The 21,684-nt window shown below is 34.1% G+C and overlaps 2 protein-coding genes across 5 annotated transcripts in view; one reads left to right on the forward strand and one right to left on the reverse strand.

Annotated features, from left to right (window-relative positions):
* Positions 1-7,699: 7,699 nt before the first annotated feature.
* LOC121738845 lies at positions 7,700-20,178 on the reverse strand. Of its 3 annotated transcripts, none has more exons than XM_042131099.1 (2): positions 20,168-20,178; positions 7,700-8,050 (listed from the first exon to the last, which is right to left on the reverse strand). In XM_042131099.1, exon 2 carries the CDS (start codon positions 7,919-7,921, stop codon positions 7,748-7,750), a length of 174 nt encoding a protein of 57 aa, XP_041987033.1. In that variant the 5' UTR covers positions 7,922-8,050; positions 20,168-20,178; the 3' UTR covers positions 7,700-7,747. The 3 variants fall into 3 exon arrangements, with proteins under 3 accessions (XP_041987033.1, XP_041987034.1, XP_041987032.1); XM_042131100.1 differs by lacking the exon at positions 20,168-20,178 and adding an exon at positions 19,656-19,666; XM_042131098.1 differs by lacking the exon at positions 20,168-20,178 and adding an exon at positions 10,384-10,439.
* The window catches only part of LOC121738843 (CCR4-NOT transcription complex subunit 1), a 50,423-nt gene continuing 47,946 nt past the window's right edge, over positions 19,208-21,684 (forward strand). The window contains exon 1 of one of the 2 annotated variants that reach the window (XM_042131092.1): positions 19,208-19,558. In XM_042131092.1, coding sequence (XP_041987026.1) covers positions 19,457-19,558 — 102 coding nt within the window. In that variant the 5' untranslated portion in view covers positions 19,208-19,456. The remainder of the gene's footprint in view (positions 19,559-21,684) is intronic. The other variant, XM_042131091.1, reaches the window with a different exon arrangement.

Genomic DNA, 21,684 nt, shown 5'->3' on the forward strand with positions numbered 1-21,684 from the left:
TGTGTGGTTTTTCGTTTTACACCATGAATCATAATATTTATACCCATATTCTGTTATGAATCTATTACCTACAATTTTTTTGATAAAAATAAGTATATTATTATTTTTATTTGAGTTACACATGATAACGATGATAACTATTATAAAAAATAATATTAAAATAATAATTAAGATCGAATTGTAACTTTTATCGCATTCTGCGTGTTGCGTCATTGTAAAGGGACGTCTTCATCTACGAATTGTCATGTAATTTTAAACTTTTGTTAATTAATATATGCTATTTTATTTCGTTAAAAATTTTATGTTAGTGAAAAAACTGTAAGTAACTTTCATCTTTATATTTATTTTATTTATCACAAATTATAATCATATTTTAAGTAAGTTATTTTAGCTTTTTTTTCCTTTTTGTAGAAAATAATTTAGGTATTTTTATTTACCGCACTAATTTATTTAATTTTAATTAATTCACCTACAATAATAATTAACTAAAAGCGTTAATCGCAAAGCTAGTCTTATCAATGATTGTAAATAATAGCTACTCAATAATTAAGTAGAAATATATTGTTTGTTTAGGATAATAAATAATTAAATTTTATTCATCGTATTTTAATCAATTGTAAAAATAATAAATACATTTTAACTAAAAGCAATATTTTAGTTATTTGAACTAAATATATCATTTGTAAGTTCTTAAAACCTATTGTATAAATTTTAATTCTGGAAGTGTTTTAGAAAATAAATCACTGCTAAAATTTTTCATCAGTTAACTTTACCTACAATCTCAAATATTTTCTCTGATTTAATATTTAGTGAAAAATATAATTAGTATTTAAAATACGTTATAAAACATCAATAATAAAATCTACAATACCTTAGAACTTTTATAGTCAGGGTTCCCTAGAATATTTTTTTTTATTACTATAAAGTAAATTTTTTGTGAGTAGCTTCATCCTAAAATATGGATTGTTCTATTTGTAGTTGTAGGACAACTACAAATAGAACAATTCATAATTATTTAGGACCATCAAATCAAAGTATAAAATCCTTTCTATTTCTGTTAGCTACCACTTTCGAGACTTTTCGCAGATAAAAAATGTTGATAGTCTTATCAAAATGAAGCTGCTCACAAAAAATTAGCTTGATAGTTATAAAAAAAAATATTCTAGGGAACCCTGACTAATAAAGAAAACCTACGAATAGTTAAAACTAAGGAAACATAATTCCCATACTATTAAGCTTAGGCCAAACCATAAAGTTAATATACCTAGCGGAATAGAGCAACAATCTCGAGCTGTCAACGTAACCAAAATTTGTTTTCATCTGTGTGAAAAATATGTGTACGTATACACCTACACAAGCATGATTGAACATGAATTCTATGAGATTAAATTGTCAACGTGCGGCACGTGCCGACTGGACGTCAAAAAAAGAGTGCTGCTGTCATGTATCACACGTCTCTTTTTACCACACAGTGTTACTGATAGTGACATCTCGCTTGCTCAGGCCTTTGTTTCTCTATTCCGCTAGGTATATTAACTATATGGGCCAAACCTACGCCAGCAGGCGTCTGCGAAGCGGAGCGTCAAGTTGTCAAATGTGTGTTTTGTATACAAAAAACACACATTTGACAACTTGACGCTCCGCTTCGCAGACGCCTGTTTGCGTAGGTTTGGCCTAAGCTTTACTGTTTTAAAGGTTCCTTTTGATATGTCATGTAACGTCAGCCGCTCAAGGCCACCTAAACATTGCAAATGTATTGAAATATGTACCTGGTACACATTTTTGACATTGTATCGTAGAGCATGTTTTATGACGGAGTTACTTTTCCTTAGTTTTTATTATAGGTAAGTAGTAGAAAACCAAATATTTTTTACGAATCATACAATGAAGTATCCATCTGTCAATTTTTTTTTTTTCTTTTCAAAGTCAAAAGAAATAATATGACGAAAAAGGATAGACCTGAGTTACATTTAACGTGCATACTACCTATTCTAGTTATTTCCGTAGTTTTCGTATAGCCAGAAATTGTTCAATGGCCTGATTTTTAATTCAAAAAGCAAACTCGTCATTAAAATAAAAATATGAATGAAAAATAATGTAAAATCTAAATAGTAACTAATTTAAGATATGGAACAGACTGGTGGATAGCATAATAATTGTAAAAGTTATCAATGTTACAAGCGATCTAAGTCGTTATCATCAATATTCAATAATATGTATATACTTTAGGTATTTTTTAAATGTGCAATCATTTGTATCTACTGTAGAAATAATAACGTCTTTACATTCGTTATATGGAGTGAAACACGAGCGCCGATGTTGAAATTGTTTTCGTGAGTGTTATACTGCAATGCGAATGTGAAGGGACCTTAAGACCCCCTTACCAATAAGGTGTTTTCGCAACCTAGGTCCAACTATTAGAGGTCCCCTATAATATTTGTCTGTACTGACTATCCAAATGTGCCAGATGAAGGCAACCAGACTTTGAATAGTTTTGCTGCGTAAATACTTTATTAGTGAGAAGGTGAATAAATAAACTTGTAAAATATTAATTTTAGATAATTATGTTTCAATAGGAACAACTAATTAGCCCCAAATATCATGTGATAGTTTTATTCCCAAAGATTTTAATATTACTTATTTAATTTATTTATGAATAATTATACAACATTCCAATTGTAATTTTATGTTATTTCTTTTAACTTTACATGTGCAACTTAAACACCAACATAAACCTGTAATTAGATTAAATAGAAATAAATAATATGGAAACTCATTATTCGTAAAGCATTTTTAAGCAGTTGTAAACAAGAAAGTTATCTCAAACAAAATAGAATCCAAATAAAATTACTCCCTGAGTTAATTCTAAGGACATCTTCACACCAATAAGTAATACTTACCTTTTTTATTGAACAAAACTGATCTAAGTCAAGTTTGATCAAAAGTTTTGATCAACATAACAAAATAGTGATAACATTGCAAGCAATTTTGTTCTAAGGCCTACCTTATGTGATTCACAAACAGTATTCCAAAGAATTTTAATATTAAGTATTATTATTTACATTTTTATGTTTTAATGCATGTGTCGAAATTAAATTATAGAATCGTAGAATACCATTGTATAGATGTTATTGTATTTGGAAATGAATAAAACAATTGAAATGTATGTTTCATTATTTACTACCCATAGAAATAGATCGTAGTATTTTGATATCGTTGTAACTACCATCTATGCGTGACATATTATTTATATTAGAATTTTCATGTTTCGGATCTTGGTCTTCCAAGTGGAACACGATAATTTTTTCATGACTTTATGTTTTAACGAAGATAATAATTAATAATACATTAATATTTAATACATAAATTATTATTATATCTTCTTCAAAACCAGCGGCGTAGGCTGTCCCGGCAAACGTTGTTTTGCCATATAAAGTATTTCGACCATACCTACTATTTTATTGAAGTGACTAAGTAAATAAGTATGTCACCATGGTAATGTTAATCGCTATTCCGTCGCACAAACAATGGTCGCCGTCAGTCCCGAGTTGTACCTAATAATTTACTATTATTTATTCAACAAATTAACTTATATCAATATAAAAATAGCCAGTAGCCGATTCTCAGACCTACTGAATATGCATATAAAATTTGGTAAAAATCAGTAAAGCCGTTTCGGAGGACGGGAGGAATACGGGTAACTAACATTGTGACACAAGAATTTTATATAGATATTTTAGATAAATTAGATATTTCACAGACAAATTAGACTACAATAGTCAATGATCCTTCACGTGGTCTACTTCTTATTTGTGCCAAATAACAGAAAAATTGCTCTACTGGAGATAGGCCCTTTCAAATAATTTCACCACGTTTTTTTCCAGATTCTCCTCTATTTCTTCGCTCCTATTGGTCTTAGCGTGATAAAATATAGCCTATAGCCACAGTATTACAATATTATCCCTATGTCATACTGTGCCTTCCTCAATAAATGGGCTATCTAACACTGAAATAATTTTTTAAATCGGACTAGTAGTTCCTGAGATTAGCGCGTTCCAACAAACAAACAAACTCTTCCGCTTTATAATATTAGGGTGGGATGCACCAGAGGCGTGGTTATAGTTACAGTTATGGTCCAAGGTATGGTTACAGTTAAAGCTAACTTAACTTTGACCACAGAATTTGACAGATGTCTGTTGATGGTCCGACAAGGCTATAAACGCCCACGTTGGGCGGGGACGCTGCTGGTAATGGAGAATTACTGTCAAAAATGGCGTTTTTGTATGATGACAGCGTTAGTTCCTTGTTTTTGTTTTTTCGCCACGTTCATTTAAAGCCTTGTCGTGCTCTTTTTTTTATGAAATAAGGGGGCAAACGATCAAACGGGTCACCTGATGGAAAGCAACTTCCGTCGCCCATGGACACTCGTAGCATCAGAAGAGCTGCATGTGCGTTGCCGGCCTTTTAATAGGGAATAGGGTAATAGGGGAGGGTAGGGAAGGGAAGGGAATAGGGGAGGGTAGGAAAGGGAATAGGGTAGGGGATTGGGCCTCCGGTAAACTCACTCACTCGGCCAAACACAGCGCAAGCGCTGTTTCACGCCGGTTTTCTGTGAGAACGTGGTATTTATCCGGTCGAGCCGTCCCATTCATGCCGAAGCATGGCTCTCCCACGTATAAAATGCACGTATAAAATGCTCTATGGTTATGGTTAAATATGGCCTCCATTTTTAACTTTAACCAAAGATTTGACATTTTGCATTGTAGTTATAGTTAAAGTTACAGTTATAGGTTAAAGTAAGTTGGTGCAAATATCTTCTTATGTTCTTAAAAAGTTCAAAACGGTAATAAATATACTACTTACTCTAAAATATAATTCATGATGTCGTCCAATTTATTTTAAGTATAGTTTGATCGAATAATGTCCGACCGAAGCCGAAGCCGATAATTCCTAACCTACAGCCAAAACCAGTAACCAAAGCAACCAGTAGTTGTACATTGTACAATTAATAGTTGGATGCAATGTGCGAACTCTCATATTAAGTCGCTAAGTATAGCTATTGGTACAATATGCGATTGTTGGCCAACTTGAAATTGTAAATCTGAATATTCATATTGTAGCTGTTGTTATTTGATATTTGATAGAATTTCGTTAGGAACACCGAACACGTTAGCTGATTGCACATTTGTCAGCACCGTACGTGCCGTACGCGCCGAACGCACCGCATTACAGCTGGAAATGCGGCGCTTATGGACTAGGACTAGGGTTGCCAGATGTCCGGTATTAAAGCGTACAGTCCGGTATTTTCGAGGCTTGTCCGGTAAAAAATAAACGGTCATACCGGACAGAACAATGTCCGGTATTTTGAGGAACGTCGGTGTTACTGGTACCTAGTTTTAGGTGATTTTGATTTTTTTTAAGCTCCTACCTTTATTTCGATATGTAAGTTATGGTATATGGCGACCACAATAATTTTATAACCGCAATAATAATATAAAAAACTGTATTTTTGCGACCTAGCATACAAACACCACTACCGGGATACCGGGATCCCGAAATACCGGAATCCCGGTCGAAAATTTAGCGGGATCCCGCGGGACTGGCGGGATTACACAAAAGCGTAATTCCTATGTGTAACGCTGCGCGCGGGAGTGCGTGAACTGGCTACAGGCAGCTCACTAAGCAATTTACCATCAATTCACCTATAATTCACTTTAAATGACAATTGTACCAACCAGCGTGGAAGCTGAGCAAACTTTTTCAGCTGCTGGCTACCTTGTGTTGAATATCAGGAGCCGTTTGGCAGACGACACAATTAATACCTTAACATTTTTAACATACTTTTATAATTATATAAGTTCGTTAAAAAGTGTTTTTTAGTTTTTATTAATAAAACCCCTGTAAAAAAAAGTGTCCGACAATGTTTGTTTTATTTATGTTTCTAAGAATAAAAGGAGTTCTATCAAGTAAAGTCATTATAACGATTTATTTTAAAAGTTTAAGTCCACCCTGCGGGATCCCGCAAATACCGGGATCCCGCGGGATTGTGATGGTTCAGTCCCGCAAATACCGGGATTGAAATTATCCTGCGGGATTACATTCCCTAAACACCACATAGGTTTCACATAATTTCATACAACGAATTTTAAAAAGCACGTACGGCGCGTGATCCATACTAATATTATAAATGCGAAAGTGTGTCTGTCTGTCTGTCTGTCTGTCTGTTACCTCTTCACGCCCTAACCGCTAGACCGATTTTGCTGAAATTCGGCATGGAGATACTTTGAGTCCCGGAAAAGGACATAGGATACTTTTTATCCCGAAAAAATGTACGGTCCCGCCGCGATAAACGAGTTTTGGCGCAACGGAGTTGCGGGCGTCATCTAGTTGCTGATAAAGCGATCACCTTATCGACGTTAGCGATTGTTATTTTTTTTATTTGAGTCTTATAGTTACAGCTACTGCCATCTGTTGTAGAAAGACACTTAATTGTCGTCGTCGGCACTCGGCATCAAGTACTTGCTAGCGCCATCTATGTTTTATTTTTCCATATTAAAATGTTTTGCAGTAACTTGTAATAGTTATCCTATTCACCACTAGATATCAGTGTAAATTCCTGATTATTTTTTATTCAAATGACTGAGCCCACATTATCTAATTGACAATGTCATACCTCGCTTTTATACATTCTGAAGGTTTTCATCGGTCGTTGTCGGCGTCAACTATTTTCAAGCGCCATCTATTTTTTATTCTCAATATTAAAATGATTCCTGTAATTTGTAATAGCTATCCTATTTACCACTAGATGTCAGTGTACGATCCTTTATATTTTATATCCTTCTTTTGTCGTAAGTATATTTTATATTATTTTCAGCCACTGCGGAATTAAAAAATATTTTTTATTCATTGACAATGTCATTCTTTTCTTTTATACATTTTGAAGGTTTTAGTGTCAAGTAATTAATTTGAATGTTTAATTGCATTCAGTATATAATTATTTAACAATAATTTTGTTTCAAGCTAAAGAGAACCATTAAAGTATGTTTCGACCTAGGTTCATTAGATCTTTTCAACATGTTATCAAAAGCCAACCGCTTAACATGAATCTGAAGAGATGGACTCATGACACACCTACTCGACCATTTGATAATTTACCTTTTGTTATTAAAAGCAGGTTAGAAAAAATACAATGCAATTTGCAGAAGGATTCTTGGAAATGCTATTGTATTCTATTGTTGTCTATATGGGGCTTGAAGGATTAACAATGCAGCATTATATTATTATAATGAAATTATTACTTGTTGAAAATATAGATATTTTTATGGAACTTCAGATAATACCCCTGTTATTGTACCTTTTATTACAAGAAACATTAAATATAGCTCTCTGTACTATGATAATTATTATTGTTGATGGATTTTAATACTTTCCAGAATTGGAGCAACTCTTAAGTTCACAGTGTTCTTTGGTATTGCATTGTGGTCACCGTTTGGAATCCTTTGGTATATGATGGCAAAAAGAACAATGTAATAATATAATGTTTGGTTTTTCGAGGTGAATTTGTCGGATTGATTGATTGGCAAGCAAATAGAAGCAATATCTACTCTCTGTTGATATACATACACTAATGACAAATTTACTTCTAAGGCATTAGAATGATTTGATAGTACTTAATGAAATAAAATAAATTGTTTTGAAATAATTTACTGAATTTATTTAACCATCTAATCACAAGTTTTGTCTAATCTTAAGGCCAGGACGGTGGGTCGCCCTCCTTGACTTTTCCACCATATAGACGAGACTTATCTCTGAAGCTGGTCATCCTCAGGGTTTCTGCATCATCCAGCAACTTGCCAATGTAGAACCCTGTCAGGGGCACAGCAATCCAGAGGTAACGGGCTGTTATACCAAATATTGCCATGTTACTTTTTCTGTTCGTTCTTCCACTGTTTGGTATAACTCCAATCGAGGTAAATTATCGTTAGTGATATCACTGGCGCTGATATACTAATCAAATTCCTTTTCAGGAATTGCGCCACCGCCATAAAATCTGAAAGGAAAATTGTTGCACATTAATTCTGGCTAGGGTCCATTGTATTTGAACAAAGATACAACCTGTCCTAAGTTTGCCTCTGTCAACTGGCACGCGTTTACCATTCTCTCACTCTCTCTGTTCTGTGAGTGAGTGAGAAATAGGTAAATGTGTGACAGTTGACAGCAGCAAACTTTCTCTGTTCTGTGAGTGAGTGAGAAATAGGTAAATGTGTGACAGTTGACAGCAGCAAACTTAGCGCGAACGGGTAGTATATTATGTACTAATACTGGGCCCTGATTCTAGTATTTTTTATAAATTTAATACAGAAATTCAGTTTCATTCTTTTTTTTAATGAAAATTCAAATTGATGTTCCCATAAAATTAAAACCATTGCACTAAAATTAAAAATAGTAGAATTGGTACTGTACTCATGGCATTAGGTGATAATAAAAACTATAAAATATAGTAATAACTAATAACATAATATAATGCAGTATCAGATATAATCAGGACAAATTACAATTATATTTATTGTAACTGCCTGATACAAGGACAATGTAAAATATAATATTATAATAATTATTATTTTGATAATAACTACATATTTTCATTATTTAATAAAAATGCAGAGCGGAAACCGGTCTGAGAGGGGCATGCAAGTATTATACATTAGGCTTTTTTATGGTGTGTCCGGCTCAAATGACAATTTTACATATTGTTAGACAGACAATTTTGAACCAATATAAACGAAGAATTAAGATACAAAGTCCTCAGTAGCATCTTCTTATACAAATGCCTGGTTAAGCAGCCTGTTTTTCTGGCTATTAGGTTTACCGATCTTGCGATCCTATGTCAGTAGCATTACTCTTACAGTTATGCAACACACGACTGTCTTCATTATTATTAAATACAAAGAAACAAATTACATTAAGTGCTAAGATATAGAGTTTCCAAATACCAGGAGTATTTTACAAAAACAATTTAATAGAAAAACAAAAATAAGTATGGTTTTGTTGGTTGTGCATTCCAACACTTGAATATTATTTTTCTGACAATATAATTATAATTAAGGATATAATGGTATCAAAAAAATATTAACCATGCTTAGAAAAACAAACATGAAATAATTGTATTAGTTACTGCCTTGAATCAAAATTCAAATATCAACACCTCAAAAATTACACTTTACACAAAGAATTGATGACGTGAGTGGATGAACAATTACTAAGAGTAAAAAATTGCCTTTTTTTGCTGAAATGGCAGCTTTAGGGCCAGAAAGTGATTTTTAAATAAAAAAACTGCGCATTATATGAGTAGCCAGATGTATTAGCCAGGTAAGAAGTAGATAAGTAAATGGGTTGTTCATACTTTAAAGAAAAAAAATAATCTGCCAAATGTGAGTCTGACTCGCGCACGAAGTGTTCCATACCGTTATAGAGAAAAAATAGGCTAAAAATTGTTTTTTGTATGGGGAGCTACCCTTATTTTTTTATTTTATTTTAATATTATTATTAATTATTGAAGTACACATCTAAATAAGGCTTTTGTGAAAATTTCAAATGCCTACCTGCTGCCATGATTCCTATCGAGCAGAAAAGGCCAAAAAAATCACGTTTTTTGTATGGGAGCCTCCCTTAAATATTAATATTATTTTGTTTTTAGTATTTGTTATTATAGCGGCAATAAAAATACACAATCTGTGAAAATTTGAAAATTCTAGCTAAAGCGGTTCTTGAGATACAGCCTGAAGACATACAGACAGACAGACAGTCAGACAGACAGTCTGACAGACAGTCAGACAGACAGTCAGACAGACAACGAAGTCTTAGTAATAGGGTCCCGTTTTTACCCTTTGGGTACAGAACCCTAAAAATCTGTATGTTTCAAAATGTTACTTACTTATCATGTTCTTCCACTCACGTCATCAATTTACAGGTACCTACTATTCTACAAATCAAATGATGTTGAAATATGAAGACAAAAACTGTCTTAGCAAATAGACGCCACAGAACAATTCAGTTCAATTTCGATGTGTATAAAAGGTAATGTGTAATATTACGTAATAAGTTTGAATACAAGGTAGATTTATTTATAAATGGTGAAATTTAAACATACTATGAAAAAGTAACAGAATATGAACCAATAAATTAAGATTTATGTAACAACAACAGATATAATAAAAGGAAATATGCGTGAGCACACATATTATTTATTAGCAACAAAAGGCAGTTGTGGCTAAATTTACGAGTTTGTATTATACATATGTATGGATATAAAGTTTAACTTGATAAATCATAGTGTTAAATTATAATTGGAATAATAATTTCATCATAAAATTTTAAACTAACCTTTAACTAATGACACCCCTGGAATCAGATTTTGACTTTTTGATTTTTGAATGAAATCCATTGATATTTGACATTGACACTTTTTTTTTTACTAATAGGCACTGAGTTGACCTCCATTCTACAAGTACGCTGGACTTGATCTGGTGCCTTACTGCCGAAACTGATATCGATTTCAATTTTCAACTTCAACAGTTTTTTGACATTTTTAGACATATTTTAGATGGCTAAAGTGTCAAAAAACCGTTGAAATTGCAAATCGAAATCAATATCAGTTTCGGGAGTAAGGCACCAGGGCTTCATGCGTTATCGAAAACCAGAAAAAATATCGTTACGTACTGTTATTTTCATAGTGGTAGCCAGATAACCATAGATAAAGTATTATAGTATAGATGTAGTCTAAGCCCGTCATTGCGTGGCCATTTTGTGCTTGTTTTCATACAAGTAGTGTGCGTTTATTTTCTATTTGTCGATTATTTCGAAGCACATTATTATACAGGAAAGAAAGTCAATTACTTCATGATATTGACTAACTATAGTTCAAGTGAGGAGTTACGGATTCTCATCACTTGAACTATAGTTAGTAACACGTAAAAAGCTATGCAATTTTTATAGCCAAATTTTTTATTGATGTGACATTTTTAGCACTAATCCATACTAATATTATAAATGCGAAAGTATCTCTGTCTGTCTTTCTGTCTGTCTGTCTGTCTGTCTGTCTGTCTGTCTTGCTTTCACGCCAAAACTACTGAACCGATTGCAATGAAATTTTGTACACAGTTATTCTAGAGTCTGAGAAAGGACATAGGCTACATTTTGATGTGGGAAAATATCTTATTTCCATGAAAATATCGATGAAAATTTATTCGCATTGCGCAGGCCAGCGCTCATCCCGGGGGTCCTGGGTTCGAGTCCTGCAGGCGGAACAAGTTTTCAATGTTCCTGGGTCTTGGATGTGTATTAAAATAATATTTCAAAAATCTTAAATATATTTTATGTATAATATTATAAAAAATCCAGAAATATATCGATGCAATTTAGTTCTAATACGATTCAACAGATGGCGTTTTATTTTATTTTAGTTCTAATACGATTCAACAGATGGCGTTTTATTTTTTACTTAAATATATTTTATGTATCTATACTTCTATACTAATCCATACTAATATTATAAATGCGAAAGTATCTCTGTCTATCTGTCTGTCTGTCTGTCTCACTTTCACGCCAAAAACTAATATTATAAATGCGAAAGTATCTCTGTCTGTCTGTCTGTCTGTCAGTCTGTCTGTCTGTCTGTCTGTCTGTCTTGCTTTCACGCCAAAACTACTGAACCGATTGCAATGAAATTTTGTACACAGTTATTCTAGAGTCTGAGAAAGGACATAGGCTACATTTTGATGTGGGAAAATATCTTATTTCCATGAAAATATCGATGAAAATTTATTCGCATTGCGCAGGCCAGCGCTCATCCCGGGGGTCCTGGGTTCGAGTCCCGCAGGCGGAACAAGTTTTCAATGTTCCTGGGTCTTGGATGTGTATTAAAATAATATTTCAAAAATCTTAAATATATTTTATGTATAATATTATAAAAAATCCAGAAATATATCGATGCAATTTAGTTCTAATACGATTCAACAGATGGCGTTTTATTTTATTTTAGTTCTAATACGATTGAACAGATGGCGTTTTACTTTTTACTTAAATATATTTTATCCATACTAATATTATAAATGCGAAAGTATCTCTGTCTGTCTGTCTGTCTGTCTGTCTGTCTGTCTTGCTTTCACGCCAAAACTACTGAACCGATTGCAATGAAATTTTGTACACAGTTATTCTAGAGTCTGAGAAAGGACATAGGCTACATTTTGATGTGGGAAAATATCTTATTTCCATGAAAATATCGATGAAAATTTATTCGCATTGCGCAGGCCAGCGCTCATCCCGGGGGTCCTGGGTTCGAGTCCTGCAGGCGGAACAAGTTTTCAATGTTCCTGGGTCTTGGATGTGTATTAAAATAATATTTCAAAAATCTTAAATATATTTTATGTATAATATTATAAAAAATCCAGAAATATATCGATGCAATTTAGTTCTAATACGATTCAACAGATGGCGTTTTATTTTATTTTAGTTCTAATACGATTCAACAGATGGCGTTTTATTTTTTACTTAAATATATTTTATGTATCTATACTTCTATACTAATCCATACTAATATTATAAATGCGAAAGTATCTCTGTCTATCTGTCTGTCTGTCTGTCTCACTTTCACGCCAAAAACTAATATTATAAATGCGAAAGTATCTCTGTCTGTCTGTCTGTCTGTCAGTCTGTCTGTCTGTCTGTCTGTCTGTCTTGCTTTCACGCCAAAACTACTGAACCGATTGCAATGAAATTTTGTACACAGTTATTCTAGAGTCTGAGAAAGGACATAGGCTACATTTTGATGTGGGAAAATATCTTATTTCCATGAAAATATCGATGAAAATTTATTCGCATTGCGCAGGCCAGCGCTCATCCCGGGGGTCCTGGGTTCGAGTCCCGCAGGCGGAACAAGTTTTCAATGTTCCTGGGTCTTGGATGTGTATTAAAATAATATTTCAAAAATCTTAAATATATTTTATGTATAATATTATAAAAAATCCAGAAATATATCGATGCAATTTAGTTCTAATACGATTCAACAGATGGCGTTTTATTTTATTTTAGTTCTAATACGATTGAACAGATGGCGTTTTACTTTTTACTTAAATATATTTTATCCATACTAATATTATAAATGCGAAAGTATCTCTGTCTGTCTGTCTGTCTGTCTGTCTGTCTGTCTTGCTTTCACGCCAAAACTACTGAACCGATTGCAATGAAATTTTGTATACAGTTATTCTAGAGTCTGAGAAAGGACATAGGCTACATTTTGATGTGGGAAAATATCTTATTTCCATGAAAATTTCGATGAAAATGAATTCGCATTGCGCGTGGCCAGCGCTCATCCCGGGGGTCCTGGGTTCGAGTCCCGCAGGCGGAACAAAAAGTTTTCAATGTTCCTGGGTCTTGGATGTGTATTAAAATAAAATTTCAAAAATCTTAAACATATTTTATGTATAATATTATAAAAAATCCAGAAATATATCGATGGAATGAACATTTTAGTTCTAATACGATTCAACAGATGGCGTTTTATTTTTTACTTTATTGTAACATAGAACTAATCATACTTATTAGTTAGTATGTTTTTGTTTATAGTTTTTAATACGTTAGAATATTATCTATACTAATATTATAAATGCGAAAGTATCTCTGTCTGTCTGTCTGTCTGTCTGTCTCGCTTTCACGCCAAAACTACTGAACCGATAGTAATGAAATTTTGTACACAGATAGTCTAAAGCCTGAGAAAGGACATACGCTACTTTTTAACTGGAAAAGGGGGTTGTAAGGGGGTGAAAATGCGTAAATTTCGTCAAATTAAGTTAGTTCCAAAAACTCAAAATAGATGGCGCCAAGAGTCCCCTAGATCGCGCTATGCTTGCTCATGCGTATTTCTATAAGAGGTTGTACCATGTTAAACATGGGTTTTCGATTCTTTCGATTGTTATTTTTTTTTATATGAAATAAGGGGGCAAACGAGCAAACGGGTCACCTGATGGAAAGCAACTTCCGTCGCCCATGGACACTCGCAGCACCAGAAGAGCTGCAAGTGCGTTGCCGGCCTTTTAAGAGGAAATAAGGTAATAGGGGAGGGTAGGGATGGGAAGGGAAGGGAATATGGGAGGGTAGGGAAGGAAATAGGGTAGGGGATTGGGCCTCCGGTAAACTCACTCACTCGGCGAAACACAGCGCAAGCGCTGTTTCACGCCGGTTTTCTGTGAGAACGTGGTATTTCTCCGGTCGAGCCGGCCCGTTCGTGCCGAAGCATGGCTCTCCCACGTTATACACGTTCTATACTAATCTATACTAATATTATAAATGCGAAAGTATCTCTGTCTGTCTGTCTGTCTGTCTGTCTCGCTTTCACGCCAAAACTACCGAACCGATTGTAATGAAATTTTGTATACAGATAGTCTAAAGCCTGAGAAAGGACATAGGCTACCTTTTTACTGGAAAAAAGGGTTGTAAGGGGGTATAATACGAAAATTTGTTTAAATTAAGTTAGTTCCAAAAATTCATATTAGATGGCGCCGTGCGTCTTTTACATCGCGCTAACGCTTGCCCAACATCTTTCTATAAGAGGTGGTATCATCATACACATAAGTTTCGGTTTTTTTCGATTGTTATTTCTTTGCGTTATTTAATAAGCCTTATATATTTTACATTATATAACATAGGGTGACGTAACCTTAAACCTATCAATGATAAATAGTTTATGGGTAAAGTTGTGTAATTGGGGGGCTAAATAAGCTTTAAAATTTGGCATAATATATAAAGTTTAATTTAAAAAAAATGAAATATTATGTACACACTGCACAGCTGTTTTGATTTAAGGGGTACCAGGGTATTTTTATAAAAGCTTTTGACACCAATTTTGTTGACATCGCGCGCTATAAACTGAAGTCCACGCGGACGAAGTCGCGGGCAACAACTAGTGCCTTATATAGCACGAATAAGGGATTAATAAACTTATAAATTATCTTTTTATCTTACAAAAATACCGATTGAAAAGCCCAAAAAACGTTGTTCTAAACTTACGTATTTAATGTTAAATCCACGTGTTTGAGGCATTCTTTGACCATTCTTATGGTTTATTATTTAGCGGAACTACAAAACTCAACAATATCTAGCATTAAATGTTCACTAAAAACCTTTATTAAAACTTTTATTACATGAAATATGCAGACCGACTCCTTTGTTATGTCCTAGTAAGTAGGACATAACACGCTTTGGACGCTTATACACCGATATAAGGCTCTCTCCAGTCTATAGTACCTCAATGCAGATAACGGTATTTTTTATACATATAATATTATACCGATAAATTTCGTTATAAAAAACTAGGCCTTTACATCCGTTATGGATGATTTATACAGTATTTTTCAGAGCGAAGTAACCACTCCTCAAATACTGTAGTGCCTGGGACAAGATTTTTAAATGTCCGTATGGTTGCCCAAGCGCATACGGCATCTCGCATCATAGTCGGCCTAGTCCAGAGGAAAGAACTAGTCAATACGTCTGGGACCAACTATGTGCGGGTTTCCTCACGATATTTTCCGTCACCGTACGAGCGTCCGTATTATGTACTTGAGATCAGAAAATGTCTCATAGGTACACGCCTCCACCCGGGTTCGAACCTGCACCCTCTAAGAGTGCGAACCAAAGGTCTACCCATTAGGCCACGAACGCTCTTTTCGTATATTTACCGATATTTTTATACTTCGTTATAAAAATATCGGTAAATATAACGATATTTTCTGGTATCAGGTATGCGACCCAGCTTGACGCTGGCAACGTCGTGCACCAAATCTCACTCGCAGGCCGCAGCCCAACTTCCAACTTCCGTGCACCCGTTTTTTTTTTTTTTGCGAGATTTGTGCTTACCTACTTTTAGGAATTTAATGCATAGAGAAATAATAAAAAGAATAGTTATTGTTTTGGAGTAAAAATGGGCCGTAAAAAGCAAAACACGGTATAGATACTTTGATTTAACAAGTCAAGATGGTGCTGAAATTTGTTTAGTCAATGAATGCAGAAAATTATGCAAGGTACCTATGTTCGTATTTAGTTGATTGTTTTAATTGTGGCGAATGCGGAGGATGGGCAAAATATGGAATATTTGTTTGTCTTAGTTTAGAGCATAAAGTTAATATACCTAGCGGAATAGAGAAACAAAGGCGTGGTAAAAAGAGACGTGTGATACACTGTAGTGAGCAGCACTCTTTTTTTGACGTCTAGTCGGCACGTGCCACACGTTGATAATTTAATCTCATAGAAATCATGATCAATCATGCTTGTGTAAGTGTATACGTACACATATTTTTACACACAGATGAAACCAATTTTGGTTTCATTTGACAGCTCGAGATTGTTGCTCTATTCCACTAGGTATATTAACTTTATGGTTTAGAGCTAGTGCACACGGTGCGTTGTGTTGTGTCGTCGCAACGCAAATATTTTAACGCTACTTTAACGATAGCACAAAGGGAATACTATAATATTATGTATTACCAATGCACACCAAGGGCAAAAAGACTGTGCCGCAGGTCCCCAGTGGGCTCTGGCGGCGCGGCATGTCTGCAGCTGCCCGCTGTGGATCACACAAACTAGTTTATATGCAGTAACGCAGACGGCGCACAGTGGTCCGAAATCGCTAAATAGTGGAAATTCGCAAAAAAGTTCGATTTTGGTGTGGAAAAAAATACCATCCGATAGATTTTAAGAGGAGTAACAATAAATCCTTATTAAGTTTTTTATGAAAATGTATATTTAAGGTGAAAAAAAATAATTACGAAAATGTTGTATGGGAAAGAATCTATAAATAAGAGTTTTTGCAAAAACTACTAAGTCATTCTGGTTCATTTTTGAAACAAGTAAAGTTCTAGTGGTATATAAGGTTTAGAAAAAAAATACGAAAATTTACGTGCAGCCTTTTGCAGTAGAGGGGTTCAAAATTTTGAAATAATTTTACCAACTTTTTAGGTGTGGAAAAAATACTATTCGACAGATGTCCTAAAGAGTGACAATAAATCCTTATTAAGTTTTTTATAAAAATGTATTTTTTAAGGTAAAAAAAAAACTAAAATGTATGGGGAGGAATCTATAAATAGATTTTTTGCAAAAACTGCTAGGTCATTCTGGTTCATTTTTGAAACAAGTAAAGTTCTAGTAGTATGTAAGGTTTAGAAAAAAAAATACGAAAATTTACGAGCAGCCTTTTGCAGTAGAGGGGTTCAAAATTTTGAAATAATTTTACTAACTTTTTAGGCGTGGAAAAAAAATACTATTCGATAGATTTCCTAAAGAGTAACAATAAATCCTTATTAAGTTTTTTATAAAAATGTATTTATTAAGGTGAAAAAAAAATATACTAAAATGGGAGGAATCTATAAATAGATTTTTTGCAAAAACTGCTAGGTCATTCTGGTTCATTTTTGATCACCATAGACATTTCTTTTTAATTCGTCCCGGTCGGGACAGGCAAAGGGAGCGTTGCTCATACAGCCATCACCATAGACAGTCAGTCGTTCACCCATTTTCTCGAAGAAGACTGCGACTTTAATCCAGGGCTTCAAATACCGGTATTTTTTCATAACGTTACTGCTTCAAGGGCATAGATAACGGTATGAAAAATCCGATATTAAAAATAACGGTAAAAATTGGAATAAATACCGGTAAATGTTATAACGGTAAATAGGACTTATAACGGTAAATATATGTTCTTTGATATCGTTATCTTTTGTAAAATAAGAACTTGATTTAATCAGTCAATTCAGTATGCAATATGCACAAAATTAAACTAGACGTATCTGGTGACCAGTAGGTATATATTATAGGAAAAATGACGTCTAATGAGAATTACATGGTCAGTACTCAGTAGTTCAGTGCTCAGTATCTATGTTCAAATATTACTAATTGATGGTTTGTATAGTAAATTATTGTGTTGCCAGCACGTACGCCGTGCGCTGGCTGCCGGGTGGACTCTGTTGTTTTGCAGACGACGGGGCGAGGCAGGCTTTTTGTCCACGAAGGAATAAAGACCACGTCTGCCCGTTGATGTCTGCAGCTGCCCTCGCCGCGTAGGTACACAAAGCACACGACCAGTGGAGGCAGTCAGTTCAGGACGTTCGTTCTAGTGGAGATAGAGAGAATAGAGCTAGCTGTCGCCTCACGCCGCCGCGCCGTCTGCGTTACTGCATGTAAACTGGTTTGTGATCTACGGCGGGCAGCCGCGGACATGCCGCGCCGCCAGAGCCCGCCGGGGACCTGCGGAGCGGTCTTTTTGCCCTTGGTGTGCGTTGGTAATAGATATTGTAAGATTCCCTTTGTGCTACTGGTCCGCCCCGCCCCATCGTGTGCAAAGCGCCTCTGATCCGACGGGCTACGCTCCTTAAAATATTCTCCGTATTATAATACCTACATATTTTGTAAATGCTATCATATAATTTTGTGCTTCCTTTTTTAAATGTGTTGATATTTTTAACTACAGTCTACAAAATATATATGTATTAAACTTAGAATTCTAGTAATAAATACTAAGACATAGAAATAATTATCCATATTTTGCCCATCCCCTGCATTCGCCACAATTAAAACAAGTAAATAAATACGGACATAGGAACCTTGCATAATTTTCTGCATTCATTGACTAAACAAATTGCAGCACCATCTTCACTTTTTAAATCAAAGTTTTTTTTTATGAAAATAAGGGGGTGAACGAGCATTTGCTCGTTCACCCCCTTATTTTCATAAAAAAAAACTTGCTTTCCATCAGGTGACCTATTTGGGTCACCTGATGGAAAGCAACTTCCGTCGCCCATGGACACTTGCAGCATCAGAAGAGCTGCAGGTGCGTTGCCGGCCTTTTAATAGGGAATAGGGTAATAGGGGAGCCAACCGGGACGAATTAATAAAAAATGTCTATGATTGTACTTTATCTGTGGGCTTTACTAACAAAGTTACTGACCTTATAACCAATCACAAAGCGACCAAATTTTAATAAACCAATCAGAACGTTTCTAGATTGACATTTCTGACGTTCTGTGTCACCAGTTTTACTATTTTCTGCCACACAATTTTGTACGCTACTGCAGATGAAATACAATCTATTTTGGACAACAACACAACAGACAAAGTGAGCACGGAGTGCAAGCAATCAACGGATCAGCGAGGTCGATTTACGAAGCGATTGGCGAGTGTCTTCGTCATCGCGACTCGCGAGTCGCGAGCAGGATTTTACAAGTTTAATTCAGTGGGACTATCGAAATTATGTTGAATTTGAAGTGAATAATAGTATTGGTGATGTTGACCTTAGGGTTATCGTTATTTCGCAAAAAAACTGTAAAAGAACATACGTTTACTGTAGTAATCCGTCAAAAATCGAGAAAGCTTCAAACGTGTTTGAAGCTTTCGGTTTCGGATTAATGGAACTATGAACCTGGACCCTTTAACGTTTAGCTTATCACAAATAAATTATCTCGTTGTAAATTTAAATAAGAAGAACTTCAAGCAGACAAGCCAAGAATTGACTCAGGTGAGAAATATCGAATAATACGTTGTCTTTGTTTTCAATTGTCGCCATATTGTGAATTTCTCGGGTTGCCACGAGCTGATTTGGTAACGAATATCACTTTGTAATATTTCACGTAATTTCTGCTGTTGTTGTCGCAAATACATTTCGTAATAACCTTCGTCCGATGCCGAATCGAAATTATTATCATTCTGATGCCATAAATAATCTCTACACGAGTATACGAAGTACCGTTAACTACAGCGATGTTCGTACCTTTTTAGTTTTTTGTACAATCCATTTTCGTAATTGTGTTCAAAGAAAGGTATTTTGTAACTATGTAATTAGATTATTAAGACATTGTTACGTGTGTTTTTTATCATCCTATTTCCATTATTCGTCGGTTGTGTACCTAAAATTCATAGTTTTAAACTAAAAAAATACTGGAGTGATTCCAATTAATACGTAACTAATTATTACGAGCATAACATGTTTTGCTTCATTTACGATAAATCAGTATTTTATGTATTGTCTGGTAATTTGATTTTGGTTATAACTATTTTGATATACAAAAAGTTGTTTTTGTTATGTAGGTATTGTGTTTCAGTTATGCTTATTTTAATAATATTGTACCTTTAACTATTGGTGATTCTTATAAGAATGAGGTTATTAACATGTAAGTTAATGTTTTTTTACTTTTATAGGTTAGGTTTTTCAACAAACTTACTTTTTAAGGTTTTAATGCTTATGGATTATGTTTATGAGTTGTTAATTAATAAATTTTAACTAAGAAGTTAATGGGAAATATCCATTCTTTATAACCATTTTTGTTAGTGTCAATTTGGTCCCAAGGATTTGGTCAAATCTCGCTAGGGTTCCTCGAAATATCTAAATCATTGATGACATTTTATATCTATTTTATTATCTACTAGCTACAAGCCCTATCATAAATAACATTACAATTATTGTTTAAAATACAATATCAACTAATTACTACAAGATATTCATGGTACATCCGCAATCATAGAGTGACAACACTCTATGATTGCGGATCTACCATGAATTTTTGCACTATCTCATATGTATTACTAATCAACTTATAGCATATCACCATTGGCATGCTTACTCTTTATTCAGCAAAACAAAATCTAAAACATTCCACATCTCTGCAACACAAACAGCAAACAACAATAGTATTATTTTGTTTCCAAATATGCTGTTGATCCATATTACGCCATACTTATAAAATGTATAATTATTTTGTAATGTTCATGCCATTTTCAATTGAGAAAACCTTTCAACTATTTTATGTCTATCAATGTATATATACTTTAATAATTAATTAAATAAATAATTTAATAAAAGTTTAGTGAAGAGCTACTACAGTACTCCAAAATTAATAATGCGCATGAGTGACCGTGAATAATGACCGTGTTACAAAAGCTACAGGAATATCACGACGAACTTTGACTAATACATGTATCTTAAGCGCAATGCAATTAGAAAATGCAATATCGTCTATCGTCGCTCTGGAAATACGACAGTTGCCAAAAATTACTAAAATGTCTATGCGCATTATCACTTTTGGAGTACTTTTGTTGTAAACTCTCTATCTGAATGAAAATATTATATGAACTAAGAAATTATAAAAATTGGGTAAAATAAATATATTATAGTATGTTTATTTCACCCAAAGACAAAAAATTTTTCCTCAGCACAAATAATATAAGTTTTTTTATTATATTTTAAGGCATTTCAAAGGAATTCATTAAATATATTCAAAGAGAAAAAAATTAAACTCAAATAATTTACTGTGCCATTGTATTATTATAGCCTCCAATACAGAGTTGTTTACATTTAGACGAATATATGAATTAAATTGTTCAAAAGGAAAGCAAATATTAGCTTAAAGCTTTAAGCGAATGAAAACGATTTCAAATGTATAATTAGAATTAAGAATAGTCTACCATGATTTTATTAACCCCCAACAAAAAAGAGGGGTGTTATAAGTTTGACGTGTCTGTCTGTCAGTCTGTCTGTCTGTCTGTCTGTCTGTGGCATCGTAGCCTCCAAACGGGTGGACCAATTTTGATCTAGTTTTTTTTGTTTGAAAGCTGACTTAATTGAGAGTGTTCTTAGCTATAGTTCAT

Source organism: Aricia agestis, chromosome Z, assembly GCF_905147365.1.
Source record: "Aricia agestis chromosome Z, ilAriAges1.1, whole genome shotgun sequence".
Classification (NCBI taxonomy): domain Eukaryota; kingdom Metazoa; phylum Arthropoda; class Insecta; order Lepidoptera; family Lycaenidae; genus Aricia; species Aricia agestis.